A 23067-nucleotide genomic window follows, 5' to 3' on the forward strand; every position below is an offset into this window, starting at 1 on the left:
AGGCCGATCCCGATGGAATAACGAGATTTTTTTTTTTTTAATATTATATATGTTTTGTTTTTTAATGTCTACAATTATTCATGAGTGAGAAAATTCTAAAGAACGGTTTAAGAATTCGTCGAAATCAATCATGGCATTTCACCTTCTTGTAAATAACATTTCTTCTGTAATAACCCCATTACAATATATATAGCAAATTTAACATTTGTATATATTATATTCCACAATAAAAATTAGAGTATTTTTTATTTTTGTTCCTTCTCTCGTCAAATATTGCACAGAGAGCCGAAAAGCCAGACACCACCATCGTACAGCTAGAGCCAGATCCAGTTATTGCTCTGTCAGTCATTTTCACACACATGTACGTGTACGAACGGTAGAACAAACTTGTCATATAAACTTTGTAGACTTAATAAAACTTTCGATAGTGACAATAGCGAGAGTGTGGGAATCATCCTTTCAGCATATGAATGTCCATAAAAATAGTGTGCCTCATGCAAGTATTATATACCAACTATGAATGTTTTGTTACACACAGCGCACAATAGTCAGAGTGGTCCCATGTGCGATACAGGTAAGCCATGGATATCTCTCACTTCTCCCATCCTCTTTAAACCGGGAGGTTGTGAGTTCGAGCCCCGCCCAAGCCATGTCCCATCAAACCCAAGACATAAACTCTAAATTTTTAGTATTAAAATTTGTATTTGTTAAATAAATACTTACCTTTATAAATTTAGATATTCACCTGCTTGCAGTCTTGTATCGGAAAAAACCATGTAAACAAAAAAGCACCCTTCGTGACCCGCCACCTCTGACATGCTCAGAACCCAACATCCGGTATCATCTATTCTTTGACATAAAACAAAAAATTAGAAGGGGGATGAAGGGGAGGTGGGTTGGGACCTCTGATTTATAAAGGTAAGTATTTATTTAACAAATACAAATTTTAATACTAAAAATTTAGAATTTATCACAATAAATACGTTACCTTTATAAATTTAGATAAGCAGAATTCAAAGTAGAGCTGAATCCCCCTGAGATTGGCAACGAGGAGGAAAAACCACTTTTTGAGCTGAAACTAGAGGTCCAAGCGAGAACAAACTGTCACTATGAAGAGGCATAGACCTGAGGTAATGGTTATAAAAGGTACTATCAGACCTCCAATAACCAGCTGGCATGATTTCCGACATAGAGGAGGAATTGAAAATAGCCCAGGAGCAAGACAAGGCTCTAATTTCATGTGCCTGAACTTGAACACGAGACAAGGCTTCTGGAGATGAAGATTGGTAAGCCATCTTAACAGTCTGACAAAACCAAGTAGAAATAGTCTTAGCCGAAATATCACTTAGACCTTTCTTAATGGGAATGAAAAGTCTGGTAGAACCAGAAGGTCTGAGCGTTGACGAAACAGAAATATATTTCTGAAGTGTACGCACTGGACATAAATCCTGATTACCTAATGATTTAGGTAGAGCAGGAATAACAATAGGTCCAGAACCTTTGTCTGATAACTGATTCTTGGCTAAGAAAGATGGATCTGTCAACAGAGTAACTGAAGAATTATCTGCAGAAAATCTGAGACAAGAATCTGCAATGGAGAAAGCATGAATCTCACTCCTTCTACGACCAGAAGCTAAAGCTAATAAAAAAACAGCACTTCAAGGTCAAAAACTTAAAGGGAGCTAAAAATAAAGGTTCAAAAGGAGGAAATTGTAAAGTCCTAAGAACCAAAGCTAAATTCCAGGATGGAACCAACCTACGTTGTCTAGGTCGTTCCAAACAAAAATTCTTGACCATGAGGGACAAGAACTCATTCTTCCCAAAATCAGGACCTCCTGACAAAGCTATAGTTCTAGATAAAGCTGAACGATAGCCCTTAATAGTACAGGGAGAGACGCCTTTGTCTTCAAACAGATAGACTAAAAACTCAGCTAACTGTTGGACAGTAACTGCGAGAGGATCAATTTCCTTTGAACAACACCAAGAACAGAAGATGTTCCACTTAGAGTCATAAATTGCTCCTGTAGATTTTCTGACCGAACTAGAGATACGTTTGGCTGCTCTGTCAGAAAAGCCATCCTGTCTGAGAGATTCCCTGACAGTAACCATGCGTGTAGATGGAAGTTGGAAAGATTCTGATGAACTTTCCTGCCTTTGAATTGAGACAAAAGATCTTTCCTGAGAGGAAGAAGAATTGGTCTCGCACAACACAGTTGAAGAAGATCTGGAAACCACGATTGTTTTGGCCATGCTGGAGCAATAAGAATTGTCTTGCAAATTTCTACCCTGATTTTGTGTAGAATCTTGGGAAGGAGGCGAAAACGAGGAAACATGTAAGAAAACATCCCCTTCCAATCGAAAGACATTGCATCCACTGCTAAAGCTTTGTTGTCTGGAATCGGAGAGACAAACGTTGGCAGTTTGCAATTCAGATGCGTAGCAAAGAGGTCTATATGAGGACGATCCCACTTGAGACAGATCTCCTGAAAGACTGCTGGATGTAACTCCCATTCTGTATTCACTGGATGCAGTGACCTTGAGAGAGCATCCGCTACTAGATTCAGATTGCCAGGAACATGCCTGACTGACAAGCGAATTCCCAGGGAACGGCAAAACAACAGAATTTCTTTGCACAGAAGGTAAAGAGACTGAGAATGTGTGCCGCCCTGATTCTGCAGATAAGCAACTACTGTTGTATTGTCTGTGGCTATCATCAGAGATTGACCCTGAACAAATTGGGAAAAGTGTTTCAATGCCAGAAGAACAGCCCGCATCTCCAGTAAATTGATGTGTTCTGTCAATTGGAGACCGGACCATATACCTGATGCCTCTCTGCCTTCCAGGGTAGCTCCCCAGCCTGTCAGAGAAGCATCTGTAAACAGGGTCATAGAAGGAACTGGGGGGGGGGGGTCTAGCGAGCAACCTATCATAACATTCTCTCTCACTGACCACCACAGAAGATGAGGATACAATCTGGAAAGAATGGAAATAACAGCTTCCCACTGTTGTGAGGCTGGTACCCAAAATTCCAGAAGATACCACTGAATGGGACGGATATGAAGACGACCTAAAGGTACTATGTCCATCAGAGAAATCAGAAAACCTATCAGCTATAGAAACTGGCGAGCTGAAGCATGTTTGGCTGAAAGTAGTTGATCCAACAGATACTGAAGCTTGAGAAATTTCTCCTCTGGAGGAAGAACTATCCCAAGATCTGTTCGAAAGTGTTCCCCTAGGAAAATGAAACTCTGACTGGGAACTATCTCTGACTTTTCCCAAGAAATAAGGAAACCCAGATTCAAAAGAAGATGAACTCGATGAGTATGTTGATGAAGAAGGTTGAAAGAAAAATTCTTGATCAGAGAATCGTCTAGATATGTATGGATGAAAATGGACTGGGAGTGTAGATACGCAACCACTGTTTGAAAAAATTTTGTGAACACTAGAGGAGCAGTAGATAGGCCAAAAGGCATTGCCCTGAAGGCATATACCTTGCCCTCCCAGACCAGACGAAGAAACTTCCGATAAGCCGGAGCTATAGGGACATGAAAGTAAGCATCCGTCAGATCTAAAGAAGACGTCCACATCCCTGTATGGAGAGAGGTTCTGATCGACCTGTTGGTCTCCATTTTGAAATATGGAATCACCAGATACTGATTCAGAAAAGAGAGGTCCAACACAGGTCTCATTTGTCCATTCTTTTTGGGTACAAGAAAGAGACGAGAGTAGAACCCCCAACCTAGAGGTGGACTTACTTCTTCCAATACATTCTTTTGGAGAAGTAAAGACACTTCCTCTTGCAACAACAGATTTTTCCGCGGGTCTCTGGTCATAGAAAATTCCAGAGGAACCGCAGAGAGAGGAGGCTGTTCTCGAAATTGAAGCTCTTAACCCCTCCGTAGCACAGAAAGAACCCATTTGTCCGAAATGAGACGGGACCAATGAGGAAGAAAAAGAGAGAGGCGTCCTCCCACAGGAAGATGAGGAAAGGGAAAACCTACTTCCTCGGAAAGAGTGGTTTGTGCTACAGGAGAGGGGGAGGCATCAAAACTGAGATTTCTTACCCTTGGCTACTTTGGGTTTTTTATTATTAGATCCAGAAGCCGATGGGAAAGAACGATGCTCATTACTTCTCTTAAGATTACGTGAACCTTGCAGAGAAGAGCCAGATTTAGCAGAACCTTGCGACTTACTTCTAGAAGCGTCTGATTTAGAAGAACAAGAAACACGCCTAGAACTACCATTGTTGAGTTGTACATCTACTTTAACAGTAGGAGGTTCTTTGTGTAATTCCTCTTGTAATTTGCGTAAAGAGATGCCAAATAACTGCTCTTTATGAAGAGGAGAAAAAAGTAGGTTGTCTTTAAGAAACTCAGAGACGTTAGATTTTTGAAGAATCTCTTGTCTCCTAGCTAAAGAAAAATTGGCAATAGTGCCAAGATCAAGAGCTGAGAAGTTCAAAGACATCTATCTACTTGGAGAAGAAAAGAACGAACATCATCAAATTCTTCGCCCTTATCTTTAAGAGAGGCACCTGCAGCAGCAAGAAAGTGCTCCGCATATTGTAAAGCTGCGGCAACACCCCGAAGATTGTTCTCCGACCTAGAATAAGAAGTCTGAGATAACTTGACCCCCTCAGAAGACTTAGCACCAAGAAGATTGGAAAAAGTCTTATCAAAAACAGGTTGAGATTTTCCCAAGGAAACATCATGAATATCAAAATACTTCATTCTAACCTTACCTGGGAAAGAAGATGTACTAAAAGCCAGATTTTGTTTAACTAAACTGGAGGCCTTATTGGAGGCCATCTGATCGTCGACAAGATGAGAATTAATGGAAGCCAATGCAGATTTAAAATGACTAGACTCGGGAAAAGAAGCATACGACTTAGAAGAATCTCTCACAAGACCAGAGCAGGACTGAAAATCAGAAGGTTTGTGAGAACTCCTGGGAGGAGAAACTAAAGAATCGGGACCTGACAATTCTCTACGAATTGCGTAAACTTTAGCTTTAAGCGAGAGATTCTCTACAGGAAGTTGATCCTGAGAAAGCCCAACTTCATCAACTGAAGTAAATCAAAATCTTCCATGCAATGCTTAGCCAAAAACAGCAAGTAGAAAAAATTCTTTTCCTCCTCGAGAAAAACGTGACTGCACTCCACAACGGCGGAAAAGAAAAGATGATACCGGATGTTGGGTTCTGAGCATGTCAGAGGTGGCGGGTCACGAAGGGTGCTTTTTTGTTTACATGGTTTTTTCCGATACAAGACTGCAAGCAGGTGAATATCTAAATTTATAAAGGTAACGTATTTATTGTGATAAATATAGGTAGTGGTTGCTCCTTCGCCAGACACTGGGCATTAAGAAGTGAGAATCACGGGTATTTCGGGTATGTTAAAGAACTCTCACCACTGCTGCCGTATTTAAGCGCTAAGCATACCACTCTACCTGCAACTGGTGACGTCTGAATTTGAGAGAAAAATTCTCGACGGGACGTAAAACAAACAAACAAGCAGCCAGTCTTCTTTATACAGTCATCAACATCTACATCTGAAAACTCAACAACCAATACGTTGGGCCCTCTTGAAACTGGTTTCTAGAAGATCTTAATTTTGTTGAAGACATTTGCTCGATATCAAGCACCAGAAACAACATGCAACAAACCCCATAACTTCGTGAAGTGTCCAACAGTATTAGACCAAAAAATGAAAGTCATGGCAGTTAACTGCAACTCTACAACTCTAATTACAATCATCAGAAACAATATTGAAGAGATAAATTAACTTGGTAGTGTGTAAGCAAAGCCGGGTAAGTCTTTTGTCGACAACGTGCAAATTGGAAACGCGGGTCAGTTAGCTCCAACACCATGCGGAGCTGAGCTGAACATTTTCAAATTTTATTTTTCCATTTTTATTGTTTACAATGCTCAACCAAAGTATTTCTATAATGGTCAACAAAAATTCGAATATCAGTTGTTGAGTTTCAATTAAGTGAGATACAGCACTCACAATTCTTTGTTATGTAAACAAGGTCAGTGTCTTGTTTTTGTTTACATATAGATTGCTTGATAAAAAAAAATAGCATGTTTAAAACAAAATGAGATGTGCTAAACACTGAAAACTATTTGATTGTGTTCAGAATTAACTTGTAAATAAAATAAAATCTGATTTAAACGAACTTTTACTAGTACATTTAACCAATGCAACGTAAACAGAAACACATGAGCCTTGTTTACATAACAAAGAATAGTGAGTTCTGTATCTCCCATGCACCTCAACAACTGATATTCAAATTTTTGCTGACCATTATAAATACCTTAACATTTAAAATGGAAAAATAAAATTTTCAGCTCAGATCGTGTCCATGTCCCTTTAATATACTTCATTATGATTTATTCAGTCGAAGTATCATTGATAATCTTTTCTGTTCATGTGACAAACAGCATTTTGTTGTGTGTAAAAAAAAGTACTCTATTGCTCAATCTTTTCATTCGTGTATAGATACACACCTTTTACTTTGGGACAATGAAAATTTTGTCTTCAAAGCTTAACCACGACGTTTTTGCTGCTGCGTGCAAATTCATAAATGACTCTTACAGATTCAAATAGTTTATATAATAATTTTCACTTGCACAGCATTTATGTAATTTTACTTTATGTAATAATTTATTTGCATGACAATTATTTGTTACAGCTAGTCAGTAAGTTGTCAGAAGTTGTTTTCTATCCTTTTCATTGAATATACTACATGAATAAAATGTGTTCAAAATATAGCATAGATTATGTTGCAAAGCATAAGTGTAGTTTGTTGATCAAATTTGACACTCCATGATATCCAGATTTTTTTTTTTTATCATGCCCCCAACATGACACTCAGGGGGTAATACAGATTTTTTTTTAAAGGGAAGGTGCTACCTTATGTGGTGCCCCCCTCCCCAGTGAATTGACACAAATAACCTTTTCCGTTTACAACCTAGCCCGATACCCGATGTCTTCTGATAGATCTACCACTGCAGTCTCAGTTTCATTTTTCAATCCAAGATTTATATGATTTAATTATCTAGCCTTCAGTATTTCACAACATTTCAACATATAGAAGACAAAATATACACATATATGTTAAAACCGAATTCAAGTTTTAGAAAGATTCACAGCTTGACATTTTCATTGATTAATTGTTGTAAGCATGCCTCTGGATATAGAAAACCATTTTTAAAACTTGACAAGGAATTGTAATGGAATCATGGAGCTCTGAATAAATATTGATGTTATCATTAGCATTATATTCAGTTTCTTTCGAACAATTAGCTCGGAAAATTTCCTTCTACAAAATGTTGACCTTTGATTTATTCGTACAGGCGTCTTTTTCCACTTCTACCAAGTTTTCACTAAATGACATTTCACATAATGTATATATGAAATACAGAAGCTCAGTCACGAACAATTAACGTCAAAATATATGTACACAGCATTCTCTTGAAGAAGTAAACCCAGAGTGAGTGTAGATATATGTCACATTTTGAATTCTATAAAACTATATCCTACTCATTATGACACCTTGTGACTTAACATACTCAAGTGTATTGGGTATTTCTTTCTCGTTAGAGGGCTAAAAACTTAAGTTTGTATCCTTGACTTTTAGTAAATTTGAAATCACAAAACTTTTCCAAAAGCAATGTTCAGCATCAAACGCCTTTTCAACACTTTACACCACCATTCCTCACGATAAATGGACGACTAGGCTTTTTGACATCATATACAGATGTCCCTTCAATAGAAATATTCATATCTTGTGATTAATCACCACCACCACCCCACCCCCACCACCCCCAAAAAAAACTTTGTTATACGTGTACCGTGATTCTATGCACAAGTACTCTGAAGTTATGCTGGAGTTACTCATTGACAATATCTATGTAGTTTTTGGTAATCAGATCTTCCAACAGTCTCCTGGTATTCCCATGGGTACGAATTGTGTGTCTTTATTAGCTGATCTGTATTTGTATTCTTATGAAGCGGAATTTATTCAAGAGCTTCTACGTGAGAAGAAAATAATATCCTATTGTGGTCTTCAACTCAACATTTAGATATATCGACGATGTTTTATCTATTAACAATACTTAATTTCATTCCTCTCTCGATTCGGTATATCCCAGTGAACTCGAAATAAAAGACACCACAGAGTCCTCTACATCTGCTTCTTATTTGGATATTTTATAAGATATAGACGTTAACGGCAAACTAACAACTCAACTTTAGACAAACGGGATATCCCGACTTCAGCTTCCTCATCGTCAACTTTCCATATATACGTAGCAGTATTCCATCATCATCTGCATATGATGTTTGTTTCTCAACTGATTCGATACACGAGGGTATGTTCTGCGGGTGATGAATTTTCAATTCGAGGCAGGCTACTGACAAAATAGTTTTTATTACTTGCGGTTTCAAAGTCTCGTTCGCAATTCTATGGTCGCTATAATGATAAAATTTGCAATTACAACCCGTCATTGGGTCGAACGCTGTTTGACGTGTTTCATACCGATTGGTAGGCTGTTCTTTAATACTAATTTTGGCTACGGATTACTCCGTTTACCTGATCAATATACGGCTAACGGTGGGTGTGACTGGTCGACAGGGGATGCTTATTTCTCCTAGGCACCTGATCCTATTCCTGGTGTGTCCGGGGGTCCGTTTCATGCCCTACTCTCAATTTGTATTCAATATATAATTTATGAGATTGATAACAATTGGTTAGCTTCACCTTTTCATGCCGGGATAATTTTAAAGGTGATTATGTGTGGTTTAATACCATCATTAGATCCCGAAGACCTTGACGAAGTTTTCCGTCATTTCAATAAAAGATGCTCTCTACCGACATTGGTCGATTAGTATTAAGAAACAGTTGATAAATGTGTCAAAAGTTTTTTCACGGCGATGTCCAAATGTAGTGTTAATTTCAATCCACGACCAAGAGCTGTTGTGAAATTGAATGTCTTAAACTTTTCGGTTTACTCCTTTAATCCCATTTAAATCTCCATACTGGCAAAGGTTGTATAAAATCCACCCAAAGAGGCAAACGTGCTTGTGAAGAGATTACCTACATTGTGTATATCTCCTTGCAGAGTCATTTTAATAACTGTAAACATGGAATTAAATGTCCCTTTGCTCCCCCGGTTTTTGGAAGTTTGCACGGTACTGGGCTCTATAGAATTGTTAAATAGGTAGGTATTGCTAATTGAAAGCTGGCTGTTTGTTCACGATTTTCAACTCGCCGTCAGTGCTGTGTTAGATGACGTTCTTCGGTTGACCAGTCTTGGTGAGCGGACAACGTGTGACCCTTGGTCCGTGGTGATTAATGTGAACATAATAATAAGCACTAATTACTGCGTGACATGGAATTATAACATAATTAGGTGAAGTATACAATCTGTAGGTGTCGACATACGTCAGACGGTGGTGATTTCTGTTTTGGATATTTGGTTTTTCTAAAACAAAAAGTAGAAGATAGATAGAAGATGGAATATTCTGAACTTTGTGTTTTAATATAAATGGATGGATACACCAACAAGAGAAGAACGGAGCAATGTGTGCCGATGTTAATGGACAAATATGGGTTTGACCGAAAATGGATATTTATTGGGTCTTACACTCTTCCCAGCATTAGTAGCAGGTATGATACAACATACACGTTTTTCTATATAGTACTTTGAATGCTGAGTTAGGTTGAGAGATATCCATTTTCTTCTCCCCCCCTCTCTCACGTAACACAGAAAAATCAAAAATCCATTATAGAAACATTGTATAGTCTATCCTATATATTTCTTTGTGTAAATTACCAAACCAAGGGTCACGTCTGACAATTTAATTCACGTCTTCGTAAGACGCAGAATCACTTTATACCCCACCCCCCCGAAAACCACCAAGTACTACGTATAAATAGTGTTGGTACACATATGAATTTCCCAGAAACTCTGATCACTTTAATATAATACACAACAGTTGTTGGAGGTATTATATTCACATACTTACATATGGTTGAAAGGATTTCTAAAACTTAAACTTATCGGGAAATATTAATTGCAAAGTTATATTTTGTGGTTTAATAGGCCATAGGCCCATATACACATTTGCTGAAATCATTTGTGAATAATCTGCTCAGTGCTTGAATATTCTTTTCAGTTACATGCTGGGAATTAATCCGATTACGCTATTTAGACATTGCCATATCGTCGAAAGTCATTACATCTAGGTTTTATAACCCCCCCTCTCTCTCTCTCTCTCTCTCTCTCTCTTTCTCTCTCGCTGTCTCTCTCTCTCTCTTTCTCTCTCTCTCTCTCTCTCTCTCTCTCTCTCTCTCTCTCTCTCTCTCTCGCTCTCTCTCGTATGTATATATACACCTTATATACATGCCTTGGACCATTGTTTTTAAGGCAGGTGTCAATGAAAACCTTTAGTAGCTGGCATTTCGTTCGTTGGAACCAAGAAGGGTGTCAGTAACTGACGGTGATTTACAAATTAGTGTTCCATTAAAATCCATTCACTCGGAAGATTACAGAGGAAGCGACCCGTTGTCGCAATCTCAATCACATAAGTAATTTAATAAGCAAGTCGAGCAATTTTAATATATTGATTACGTCTGTCTATTACAGGTACAACATTTTACCTTTATTGACGAACAACAGTTAATTTGTTTAGACGCAGTAGGAATACCTGTTGAAGTATTGCTCCACAAGAATCAAAATCTCAGTTTGATATCATGCGGTATCTTAATTACGTTAATTACCTAATAAGACTGCCTGAAGTTTTTCCAAACACCCAATTCACGCATACACGTAATCGTTCTTTTATATAAAATTTATTACTTCATACCTCACATTTGACCTCTTACATACATATATATTGTATATCTATACGTACATGTGGACACTTTCAACCCACTACCAGTGGACTTTTCTCATTCGAAGACATCTTTTATTAAGTATAACCCGGTCCTCGAGAAGATCTGTAATCACTTTACAAGTACATGGTTTTGTACTTTTATGGGAAAATAACATGGAAGACAGGCAAAGAGACGTTTAATTCAATTATGTTTTCAATGATTGTTTGGAAATTTTAAAAGGATATTTCCCACGGCAGTGAATGGGTGACTCGAATATATCTTACTGCATCAAAGTACAAATGGATTGGAAACAAGAGTTCTGGAATGGGTTGAAAATGAGGACTTCGAAAAAAGGCGTTACGTCGTTCTGATAGAGATGAAGCGTGAAGCTTCACAGTGCATATCCTCATGTATTTTACAAAATAAAATTTATTTCTTAATACCATCAGGGAGAGGGGGGTGGGGGTCCCCCACTATTTTTTACAATGACCATTTTTTTGTCCCTTTGTAATACAATTAAGACACATATTTGGTGACTTTAGTATGTATGGGTGCACATTTTGCTTACAATGTGATGAACAGTTTAATAAGGAAGATCATGAATATTTGGGGATTCAAACTAGACTGCTAGACGTAAATAAACGCACAGTTCACACAGACAATGAAAAAAAATTTAGTCTCAAATTGCTGCTTCATCCGATATATGAACTAATTCATAAAACTTATTTTCCTTACGATGGCAGCAACGAAAGTGGACTAATAAAACGTTTTGATAACCCGTCCTTGTAAGCTCCATCTAATATAAATGGTGAGAGTATTGCTGATTATGCAAATTGTAAAAAGGAAACTTATCGACGAGTATCGTATCAGTAGTTCATACTCGCGACATAGACAACATAGCGAACCCCCCCCCCCCCAAAAAAAACACCCCCCCCAAAAAAAAATAATAAAAAGGGGGGGGGGGGACGAACTGACAGACAAACGGAAAAGAAATCCATCCACTTTTCATCGGTAGAGACTTAAATAATCTGCAAAACTTTGTCTCTCGCTTTTGCGAATGCATTGTACATGTAGTTAGTTTCTGTATCGTAGTTCGTTTTTCAAACATGTATACGTATTTCTCTTTCTCAGAGTGAGCGGGTAAATACCAGTCGATATAACATTTCTATAATCTGAAGGAAAATACAGCGATAATCCTCTTAATTCCCTGTAGGACAACTGCAGATTTTAAACAGAGAACAATGGTGCTGCACTTTTAACTACAACAGAATCGTTAATTTGCATGATACAAATGACACAATTAGGGTTTGTAAGAAGTTTACACATAGTCACAGTAAGGCTATATTGTACTGCAGAAATACGCAGTCGTTAGGAAATGAACCCAATGGAATCTGAACTGATGCTGTATCTTCGGGATCAGCTACATCGTTAACGATATGTGTGCTGTTTTACATTGATTCCAGGTCATTTCTTTGGTTTTGTGGTAGTACTTGTCGTTAGCAACAACAAATACCAACGATCGGTACCCTTTATCGTCTTGTAATGAAGTCGGTCGTTCCGATTATGGTTTTGGTTTGATGAATAAATTACTTATGTGTTTGTTGTTTTATTTTCTTGTAAGATTATGAAAAAGTTTTGAGTGATTTTTCGAAATGAATGATTAACACGACAAGCTAACTGTAAACAAAATTATTTTTTCATGCTTGGTCTACACTAAAAGTTTGTCCGTTTAATCGTTGTGACTCACCATTTACATACCTACGGGTGGAAACGCATTCGTCGGGAAATTATTTATGTTCCCAACATAAAATATTGATATCTACCATATAAACTTTATGGGTAAAAAAAATTCCCGGAAGTGTAGAACAGGAAATGTATACAATGGCCAACATCAGTCAATATACTAGCCTTTGTTCTGATGACCAGACCTCCACAGGATATATATATATGTATATATATTTGATATATATATCTGTGTATATATAGTATATTCCATAGCACTGATTGAGTTTATTGATTTCGGTTATATGCTCTCCCCATTTTTATAAACGATTGTATTTTTCACCCATGGGCAATATACACAACCTCATGAAAAATTTAACCTTATTTGCTGCTGTTCCAGTAATGGATACTCTCTGGATAATTAAAACACGATAAATATCGGAATGTGTGTACAAAGTTTAGTGACGATTTCGGTAATGTAGGGGTTATATTTAGATACGAAGAGAGGAGTCAATATTTCCCCTCATCCATCCAGAGAAGATGCAATTTCAAATTCGAGAAAATGTACACGATTTCATTCATGGAGACTCCTAATATTGCATTATCTGTTTAGCAAGAATGAACACCGTCATTTAATTAGTCGTGGCGTCCAGCTGATTGACATTTTATATTGTTTTGCAGATAATTAACCGTGAAGTTCATTAATTAGAACTCCTTTGATTACAACATACATAGTAGAACAATTACAAGGATCTAATTGTGGGTAGTCCCTAACTAGAAACCAGATATAGCAGCTGAATATTTTCTTAAAACGGAAATAGACGGGGGGGGGGGGGGGGGGGGGGGGTATTTGATTTATTCGTAATAGACAGTTTGGTAGTTTTACAAGTTCTTTGTATTCTAACTCCATTTGTAACTCACATAAGCTGAGAGTGTAAATGAGTTTAGTTTGTTCTTTGTGTTGACTTCACTACTGGGTTAATTTCATCTAACACTATCCTCGGTTGGTACATCGTGTTCCATTCCACGAGATGAATGAAGTAGGATCTAGTGATGGATCGCTTATAACCACTGGGTCCTAGATACAATTTCAGATAATGACCTGGCTCTCGAGGCCAGAGTGGGGCACAATATGTTGCAATGTATATAGAAGAAAAAACTTAATAAAAAAAAAATTCGCCTCCAAAATAACTGGGTTGCAATGCGTCAGAACAATATCCAAGTATCCTCATGTATCGTAGATTCAATATTGTACAAACCATGGATTTGTAGTACACTTTGGACTCCAAAGCTCCGTTAGAGTGAGGTTGCCCAATTGAGCGATGTGGCCTATATGAGCACATCGTTTGAAATGTTTAAAAAGAACACAACTTTTAAATTCTTATTCTAAATAATACGATTGTTCAGCTTTGTTTTGCACTTCGATAAATTCAAGACATATAGTGTGACAGCAAAAATTGAAAAGCTGAAACGGCGGTATTTTAATATATGCAGATACTTTAAAATAACACAGATTTTAATCTGGATTACCTTCTATGTCAACATCGATTCATTCTTCTCTCATAAAACCACAGCGGGTTTTTTTCTGTACTTCGCCCAAATGCGGTCATAAGCCTGAGAGAGAGAGAGAGAGAGAGAGAGAGAGAGAGAGAGAGAGAGTATTCACCGCATGATAATCTGTGCAATATATCACAACAGTAAAAATAAGATGCATTAACTAATTTGTTGTAGAATGTGAATTATTTCTAATTTCATCCAACTTATAATGCTTTATTGACGTACCATCCGTAGTATTCCTGTAATATTGATTTGTTTTCCCACAATTTTTGAAAATATTTTTATTTCATTTGATCAAACTAAGAATACAATTCACAAGACTTCATTTTAAATAGTCAGGGAATATTACAGCTTTCATTTTAGTCAGGGAATATCACAGCTTTTGAAAATTATACAAGCGAATTCAATGCAATTGCACTATTGTGGTTGAAACAATGAAATATTGTAGTGCTATGCATTGTGGTATATAGAAACTGTTATCATGCAGTGATACATGTATACACTTTGAAGACATGCATTTAAAAGACTTCTAAAATATGGTTATCTTTCTTACCTCACTAAAAGTCGAACTTACATGTTGACGTGCTTTTTTACTGTCGTGTTCTATTTAGAATATTTTACTGGCAGTAAATAAAACTTCAATCTAATTAAAATCAGATCCTAAGTTACGCTCACAATCGCTACAATACGCAGAATATACGGCGCGGATCTAAGAAGTCTGATTTTAATTAGATTGATAAAACTTGACAGTACTTTAACACTATTTGTAATTGCAGTGATGATATATCGTTTATGCATTTGAAGTAGAATACAATAAGGCAACTTTTCATCATATATTTTATTTTTCAGGGCAAGATTCTACAAGTAACGATTACCCTAAAATCTTAACACCGGTGATCGTCTCTATCGGTGCTATTATCATCGCTTTTACCGTCGCTAAACTCGTCGACTGCTGCTGTAAGAAGACAATAGAGAGGGATGGAAATATTGAGTCCCTTGACGATCAAACGAAGAAAATTTTACGGGCTAGACTGATAGTGATTCAAATGAAAAGAAAAGAAATGGCCAAAGCGGCGCCAACATTAGGGTTTTTAAAACGGTGGTCTACACGGACTGCGATGTCCAGAAATCTCCAGACTGAGGCAGCTCGAAAAAGTCCGGATAAGCAAACAGTCATAAATGTGGAAGAAGCAGACGACAAAGAAAAGAAGAATAACTCTTTACTAAGTGGATTTTTAAAGCAAAATAAAGTAGCTAATGGTATACCTAGTTTAACAACGAAACAGAACAAACAACATTCAAATACTGTGAATACCCAGGCTGATAAATCAAAGTCTAGTGAACCGGCAACCCCAACACTCCGTTCCGGAAATAATTCCGCACATTCGCAGACCTCAGTGCCTTCTACTGTCATTTCAAATCAAACGTCTCCCAAATCCGACTCAAGGATTTCTTCATCGGAGATAGTCACAAACAGTGACCCGAGAAGGACCTCTAATAAAAGTGTAACCTTTAGTGAAAAGGTTGAAGTAAAAACTGAAGACGAATTAGAAAACCACTTCTCCAATTCTCCGAATCAAGTCGATTCCATAAAAGTAGTGAATGAGACCCCGTCTGCGGACTCCAACAAACCATCTAACCTGAAAAAGCCATCTTGAAAAAGAAATCAACCAGTGAAAGAATAATATTTTTGTGGTAGATAATTTATTTTGGATGGACTTGCCATTTGTTATGGTTGTTGAAATCGACTTGGGTATATTTACCAAGAAAATGCATTTAATGTGGACATTTCCAGTTATCTTTTTCAAACGAAGGACTCTTTTGCACACCATGCTGTGGATTAATGACCTTGACAACCTCCTTTCAAAGAGAATGGGGGTAAATGTTTTGTTTTTGATTGGACAACATGGTTTCTTTACATTTTGTATGCATACCCTCGTGGAACGGTTCGGTACCTTTCTTTACCATGCTAAAGAACAAATTGTTACCGATTGCAATACCAATCCTGTGGCAAACCCAGACTTCAAACACCATTGGAGAATTATTTTATATTTACCGTGTACCGTCCTATAATTACATCTTCATTGAGAACAGTCTTCGTTGGCCACAGGATAACATGTAAACATGGGTTTGAATGTTTATAGAAAAGCTACAGAAAATTAGACGTGTTTGAAAGTCAGTCGAATGTTTAAAAGACTCTATAATTGTAAACCCGTTATTTTCGGTCAGCGAAAGTGTCTTACTTAATTTGGGATATCCATGAAAGAAAGCATAGCATATCAATAGTTTTCTCCCAAATAAGAAAATTTCGAACTAGTTTCGGGAATTGATCATTTTATGGAGTTGTTAAACTTTGACGGATAGATGCACACTGATTAAGAATCCAAAAGGTGTACTGAAAAATGACAACCCACTTATATTGTTCCAACATGAATTTGTAATCTGCCGAATGCAGTATGTTTCAATCGTGTTGTGGTTTGCTTACAAATCTTATGATCGTTCCTATGTCCGCGTCTTTCATGTTTTCTAGAAACATTTTCAATATTTTGGTGATAATTTTAACATGTTGATAATAAAGATACCTGATTTTAGTCATATATAGATTATAGTTTTTTCTTGTTTTTGGAAGACAATCTGTTAATCATAACAGTGGGGCATGATTTTAAAATATATAATCCGATTTTCATATCATTTTTCAAGGGCATATGTTTTTAATTTAAATTCTTTATATTTGTTTCAATATAAAGTCGTGACTAGAATTCTTAGATTATAGATTAAAGATTATGTTTTCATTCACGGTAAAACTGAATAATGTCAGATTCGCGTACACCTGTCCTCAATCACTTTACAAAGAAAGGGCACCACGCAAAGTGGGACACCCCCCTCGTATACATGTACATGGATTAGGGAATTTGGATACAAGCTAAACACGTGCAAGGGATACACACACACACAGTCACACAATATCTGAGAATGATTTCATAAAGTATATTCACAGACACTTGACATTACAAAAACAAAATATTGAATATCACGTATATATTTTTATATATATAAGGTACGCGATTTTTAGTACTTGCGGGTTTGTTTTGTTTTAGGATCCATCTTTCAACTCGTCGATTTAAAATATTGCAGTGTACAATGCAGTGTGTATCTTGTAATTCGTTTACATAATTATTAATGTGAATTTACAGCACGAAGCGAACGAGCACACAAAATCTGAAAACTCCAGGCGAGTAAAATCTGGTGGATGATCCATCTGTTGATTTTTGAACTGCTTCTACACGCAAACACAGGTGTTGAAAATAGAGTTCATCTTTTGCCAAAGATAAAGTGACTAAACCGAAAAGAAAGAGGGGCGCTTTTTGAGATATAGCATGTCGTTAATTGTTTTATGGTGATCTCTCTCTCTCTCTCTTCTCCCTCTCTCTTCTCTCTCTCTCTCTCTCTCTCTCTCTCTGTACCGCCACTTCAAGGCAATTGTCCAGATATTAAAACAACATTTGATTTTTACAAGGGACTATATATTCACAACAAAAACATGTTACATAGAAAAGCCCTGGCTATCAACTGAGTTTGTATATACACATGATCTATTCAAACTCTACAACACAGAAATATACTATATCAAAATTTAGCTATTCATTCAAGACAAATATTCAATATGTGAAGCTCCAAATATTGGCTAAAAAGGAGCCTTCTTTACTAATTCGAAAAAAAAAAAAAGAAGAAAAAAACCAAAAAACCAAAAAACCACACACCCCTAAAACGGATTATGAGATGTGCAGAATGCAAGGTTTAATTACATTCATGTTGCATTAAAGTGACGCAGAATAAATAGAAATATCACAGGTACACACCAGTAATAAAGTCAATCACAACTTCCGGTTGTCTTGACGAGGTCTTGGGTTGCCTCCGGAATTTTCTGTCGATCTTCGGCCTCCTCCGGAATTCTATGTCGCCTTGCTCAAGACAGTTTATCAATATCATTGCTTCCGTTTTTATCTTCATTCTACCAATTCCTTCATCGAGATGATTTGAGATGATTGAATCACAAGAACCAAGCTTTAAGCTTGAAAAATGCTGACCCTTAGTAAATATGATAAAGAAAGGTTAATACGAACTTGGGACATCTAATTTTGACACATCCTCGCTTCAGAAGTTATTTATATTTTATTTATATTTTACAAATCGAAATAAAGCCTGCAATATAACGTTTGTCCGAAACACAAGAATCCCTCTTCTTGTTCCATACCAAATTTCATCGCCGTACTCGGTGTAGTTTTTGAGATGTACTCACAAGGTTGTCACTTTATAGCAGAAGCATTTTATACATTGTATTTAATGTGTAAATAGAAAAGGTTGATTTCAGTAGGCTTACCACGTAATTACTGCCATGCTTCTTCGCCATCTGGTGATATGGGGCACTTCTGAAAAATTCCGCCAAATGATTCTCCAATCAGCGCGCACCTTTTATATATAATATATATATGGTTGGATTGATTGATTGATTGTTTTGCTGTTTTCCGACACACTCAACAATTTTTCAGTTATCCGGTGGCGACCAGTTTTTTTTTTAAAGAGAGAACCAAGATACAGCGTACCTGGGAAGAAACCACCGACCTTCCGAAAGTAAACTGGGAAACTTTCTCACTCACCGGCGCGAGCGGGATTCTAACCCGCGCCGACCAGAGGTGAGAGGACGTGTGATTTTGAGGGTGATGTTCTAACCACTCGGCCACGGAGGCCCCCAGTCTGATTAAAATCAGACCCATACTCTATATACGGTTGGAAACAACGTTAAAGTGATAATGTCCTACGGACCCAGTTTAACGATAGAATGCGTCCCATCTACCTGCGATGTAGCAAAATAAAAATCGCACCCAGTACATGTTTCGGTAAAATCATGTCACATATCATTGACACACAACCAAAAAAGTTACATTCACAACTGACTCGTCATTAATTCCATTTTAATTAGCGTAGAAAGAGAACTAAAACCGACGAGTTTGCTGTGTACAGCTTCCATTTTACCTGAACTCGCACAGTTCCCAAATTTGGAGATATGACCTTTTCGGAAAATGTTACTACGATCTTTACTACGCTGTTATTTTAGGCCAAATAAAAAAATATGTGTGGTTCCGGTTACCCGACCGTCCCTAGTTTATACCCCCCGACCCTAAACTTTTTTTTCCGATTTTCCGATAATGGTTCAATTTTTTCCGGAATTTTCTTAACTTCCGTCATTGGCTCCGGTATTAGATTTAGATTCAACAATGGCGTCCACATCAAACATCGTCCCATCGTGTAGCGTTAGTGTTTTGTCACTTACCTTTAACAAGTGCCAACACTTGCAAGAGAGCAAGAGTATTATCGCACCAGTAGTAAATTCAAGAACTTTTAAGGATATTTTCGAGTCAAAATGCAAGGGCTATTGCAACATGCGTTGAATGTTGTAAACCACGTGTGATTTACTCCAAGTTGAAACTTAACCAAAGACAGCAAGTGCTTTTAGCAACAAGTTTAAGTGAATACGAATATACTTGTGGGTCTTATTTATTTCCACCATCTGTATCTGAATCTGTTCGGAAAAACATATCATGCAGACCAAACCTACAGTGTGTGACTCCTGTAGGAATACCGTATTATGCATCTGGACTGGGGCGAAATGACATATGCGTTTACTGTGGAATAGAGAATGCTGGCATTGATATCAAACTGAAAAAGAAATTCAAAACAGTTCTGCCATTGTGTGATAATTGTCAAAAAGATGGAAAAACTCTATCTGTGCAAAGGCCATTTAATTAATAAGGGCCCACTTGACTTTCCCAGTTTTCTAAAAATATAATAAATTTACAAAAAAAACAATTTTGTTTTTCTCAGCTAGTTAGAATCCCCCACTGGCCCAGGATACATGATGCTCACAAAGCCTGGACTAGAGTTAATCACTCATGTAATTTTGGCATCAATTTTCAGCTTCTTCTATGTTAGATGTCAGAAAGTCACCAAATTACCACTTAAAACACCAATCATCTTGTAAATATATTACAAAATCTTCAATTTAGTTCATTATTTCTTAGTTTATAGTAAATTTTAAACAAACACAACAAAGCATGACCATGAACTACGCATACATAAGAAACATTACTGAAACTTGCATTCTGTTTTAATTTATTTAATACTCGAAATCATATTGTACATACAAAAAAAAAAATCCCTACCTACCTACCCTAAATTTTTTAGAGGCGTAACCGGAACCACACATATTTTTTTATTTGGCCTTACAGGAAAATTAAGTTATAGTTTCAATGAACGCTGTAAATTAAGAAATATAAGTTAAGTCAACACTGTAGCCTCAAATTGAATTAATATGAAGGTTTAATATTCTTCTTTTGATGAAAATTGCTTTCATTAGGCCTGGATGAAGAAAATTATCAAATTGCACTGGCAAACACATCTTTTCCCTCTAGCACTGCAGAAATTATTTCTGCCTGTTCGTCTTTCAATTCTACACGGTAATGTGCACTGTATATCGTAATATTTTTATCTTCAAGCTCTTTGCGAAAGGTACGTTTCACTGTTTTCCATATATAGTAGTGGGCGATTCTTCATTGGACATTCGTTTTAGAAAACAGCAGTGTTCCGATGACAATCACAATCTCTGACGATACAAATAAAGACCTTTAAAGAAAACGAGCAACAAACACTTTTAAAATAGAGGCACCCAGCCTCAGAAACTCAATGCTTGAAAAAGGAATACTCTGTACGGTATCTTTTGAACGTTTCGGGTCTGGTTCGGTCGGGATTCGAAATGGCGGCCTTTCGATCACGAAGTTTTTCCGATGGGCATGACAGTGTATATGTACATGTACCTTATGAATGATTTAAACAGAAGAGATTAAACTTGAAATGTGTGTTATTGTAAAAACAATTTAACCTTGATTACTTCGCTTTTATATATATATATATATATATATATATATATACATACATATATATATATACATTACATAGCAATATGGTGGAATGGCTGGTTCCCTCCATTCTCGGTATGCGTCAGTGTTATCCTCGAGTACCATTTTGAAAACAAAAATCAGATTACCAAACATTTTTGTCTTTAACATCTTCCCCCTGAATCATCCCAAGCAATGACTATCGATGACTCAGCGTATATAACGGACGATAGAACAATCATCTCTTGCATTTTTATGGTAAAGATTCTGTTCACATGTGTAACAGAAATTTTGTAAACCTGGAGATCCTTGAATTAGATGTATAGCTGAGAGTCTCGTTACGGTATTAGTATACACCCCTGTCAGTTACTAAATGATTCGTAATTTCCCAGGACCTCATCTTCACCTTAATAATGGCTTGTCCTACGACTCGGAGCGGATGAGGTCTTCGGAACCTTCCGCCGTATCCTATTATTTTGATATATCTTACACAAAACATATTACGATTCATCATCGAGGCAAATGTAAAGGTATCTATCGGCATCATGGAGTCCTTGAGGGAGAAGAAATTTACAATGCAGAACTTTTTTACCAATGCATCTGATTAATTCTTTTGTTTTTACAACTATCAATATACGTGTATTCAAATCTAAACATTCACATACCCATGTGGCGCGCACCTGTAAGCAATATTCATTTTGGTTCTTGGAAATTTTTATTTAACAATAACTTTGGCACGATAAAGAACCCTTGAACGTCATGCATATGTCAAAATTTGTGGCACTTCACCGTAAGTTGGTGACGTGTCTTCATAAGTTCTGGAATGGGACGTAAAAACGTACATACACACAAAGCTTACTTAATTCATGCTAAAAATATCCTCCTGGCTAGTTGCCGCAAAACTGGAGGGTCAACCGGGCTCCCTGTATATTTCGAGAGAGAGAAGAAGAAAAAAAAACTCTTCCAAAGGCGTGGTGGTTGTGGCGGCGTTGTCGGAGCTTGTGACGTTATTGCCCATTAATAACGGGTGTTGCTAAAACGCGGAACGGAAAATGGAACGGAACGGAATGATTAATGTAGATAAGATAACGCCAAAAATCGGGTGGAAATTATTCATTTTAATTAAAATCAACAATTTAGGAATTGTGTACAAGCAATAAAACAACTTTATCTTAAAATTTTGCATCATAGATTGATTAAGCGAATTAAGTTAAACGTTTGTATAAGAATTTACAAGGCGTTTTACAAGAATTTTGAAATTTCGGCACTGACAGAGGTGTCAGCGAGCAGTGACACCTATGGGTAGAGGATGAAAAGAACACACGTGGATTATACACACACACCCCCACCCCCCCCCCCCACCCCCCCCCCCCCGTGGCAAAACGTCATGAACACACATGTACATGCATTTACACATAATGCTGTGTATTTGTGTACTTACAACAGGGAGTGCATGTGATATGTATAAAACAACAATAATTCATTATCTTATTAAGTCAACAAGTTAAACATCTTGTGTTTGATTTATCATTTTTTAACTAACCGAGAATAAGTGACCGCATTCTGTGTTAGCCTTTTAGCTATTTCATATAATTATATAGTATGAAATAAATCTGTTAATTCCTCTTACTATGGGTCGTAAACTTCACCCAGTTTACATTGGTTCTTTCTTTCCCGCTGTATCTCTTCAGTTTCAACACTAATCCGTAGGATATCAGTAAAAGTACGAACTTTCACTTATAGATTTATCCCAAATGAGGCAAACCTTTTCCCCACACCGTACTCGTTCGCTTTAGAATTTAGTGTGATACATAAATGTATATTGCAGCAGTTATATAACTAAATTCAAATTCAGATAACTTAAACATATCTAGTTCGATTAAAAGCACGTTCGATTTAAAAAGGCTATGTTTGGGGAAATTGTTAAAAAAAAATACCTGATCTTTTACAATGTT

General features: G+C 37.0%; 2 protein-coding genes across 2 annotated transcripts; one reads left to right on the top strand and one right to left on the bottom strand.

Moving 5' to 3' along the window:
• Window positions 1-1931: 1931 nt before the first annotated feature.
• On the bottom strand, window positions 1932-3918 carry LOC130047863 (uncharacterized). Its single transcript, XM_056143505.1, has 3 exons — window positions 3756-3918; window positions 3492-3653; window positions 1932-2857 (listed from the first exon to the last, which is right to left on the bottom strand). Exons 1-3 carry the CDS (start codon window positions 3916-3918, stop codon window positions 1932-1934), a joined length of 1251 nt encoding a protein of 416 aa, XP_055999480.1.
• A 5208-nt stretch (window positions 3919-9126) lies between these two features.
• On the top strand, window positions 9127-16762 carry LOC125664907 (uncharacterized). Its single transcript, XM_048897704.2, has 2 exons — window positions 9127-9671; window positions 15009-16762. The coding sequence occupies exons 1-2, from the start codon at window positions 9611-9613 to the stop codon at window positions 15815-15817; spliced, it is 870 nt and encodes a 289-aa protein (XP_048753661.2). The 5' UTR covers window positions 9127-9610; the 3' UTR covers window positions 15818-16762.
• Window positions 16763-23067: the final 6305 nt, after the last annotated feature.

The sequence above is a fragment of the Ostrea edulis genome, chromosome 1 (genome assembly GCF_947568905.1).
Source record: "Ostrea edulis chromosome 1, xbOstEdul1.1, whole genome shotgun sequence".
Taxonomy (NCBI): Eukaryota; Metazoa; Mollusca; class Bivalvia; order Ostreida; family Ostreidae; genus Ostrea; species Ostrea edulis.

Bases quoted from the DNA above. Each gene is read 5' to 3' on its own strand.
- LOC130047863 (XM_056143505.1), bottom strand. From the start codon at position 3,918: ATGGGTTCTTTCTGTGCTACGGAGGGGTTAAGAGCTTCAATTTCGAGA. The intron at 3,654-3,755 runs GTAAGTCCACCT...TTTCTGAATCAG, and splicing joins AAAAGAATGTATTGGAAGAA to TATCTGGTGATTCCATATTT. The intron at 2,858-3,491 runs GTATATGCCTTC...CTTCTCTGACAG, and splicing joins GTCTGGTCTGGGAGGGCAAG to GCTGGGGAGCTACCCTGGAA.
- LOC125664907 (XM_048897704.2), top strand. From the start codon at position 9,611: ATGGGTTTGACCGAAAATGGATATTTATTGGGTCTTACACTCTTCCCA. The intron at 9,672-15,008 runs GTATGATACAAC...TTTATTTTTCAG, and splicing joins CTTCCCAGCATTAGTAGCAG to GGCAAGATTCTACAAGTAAC.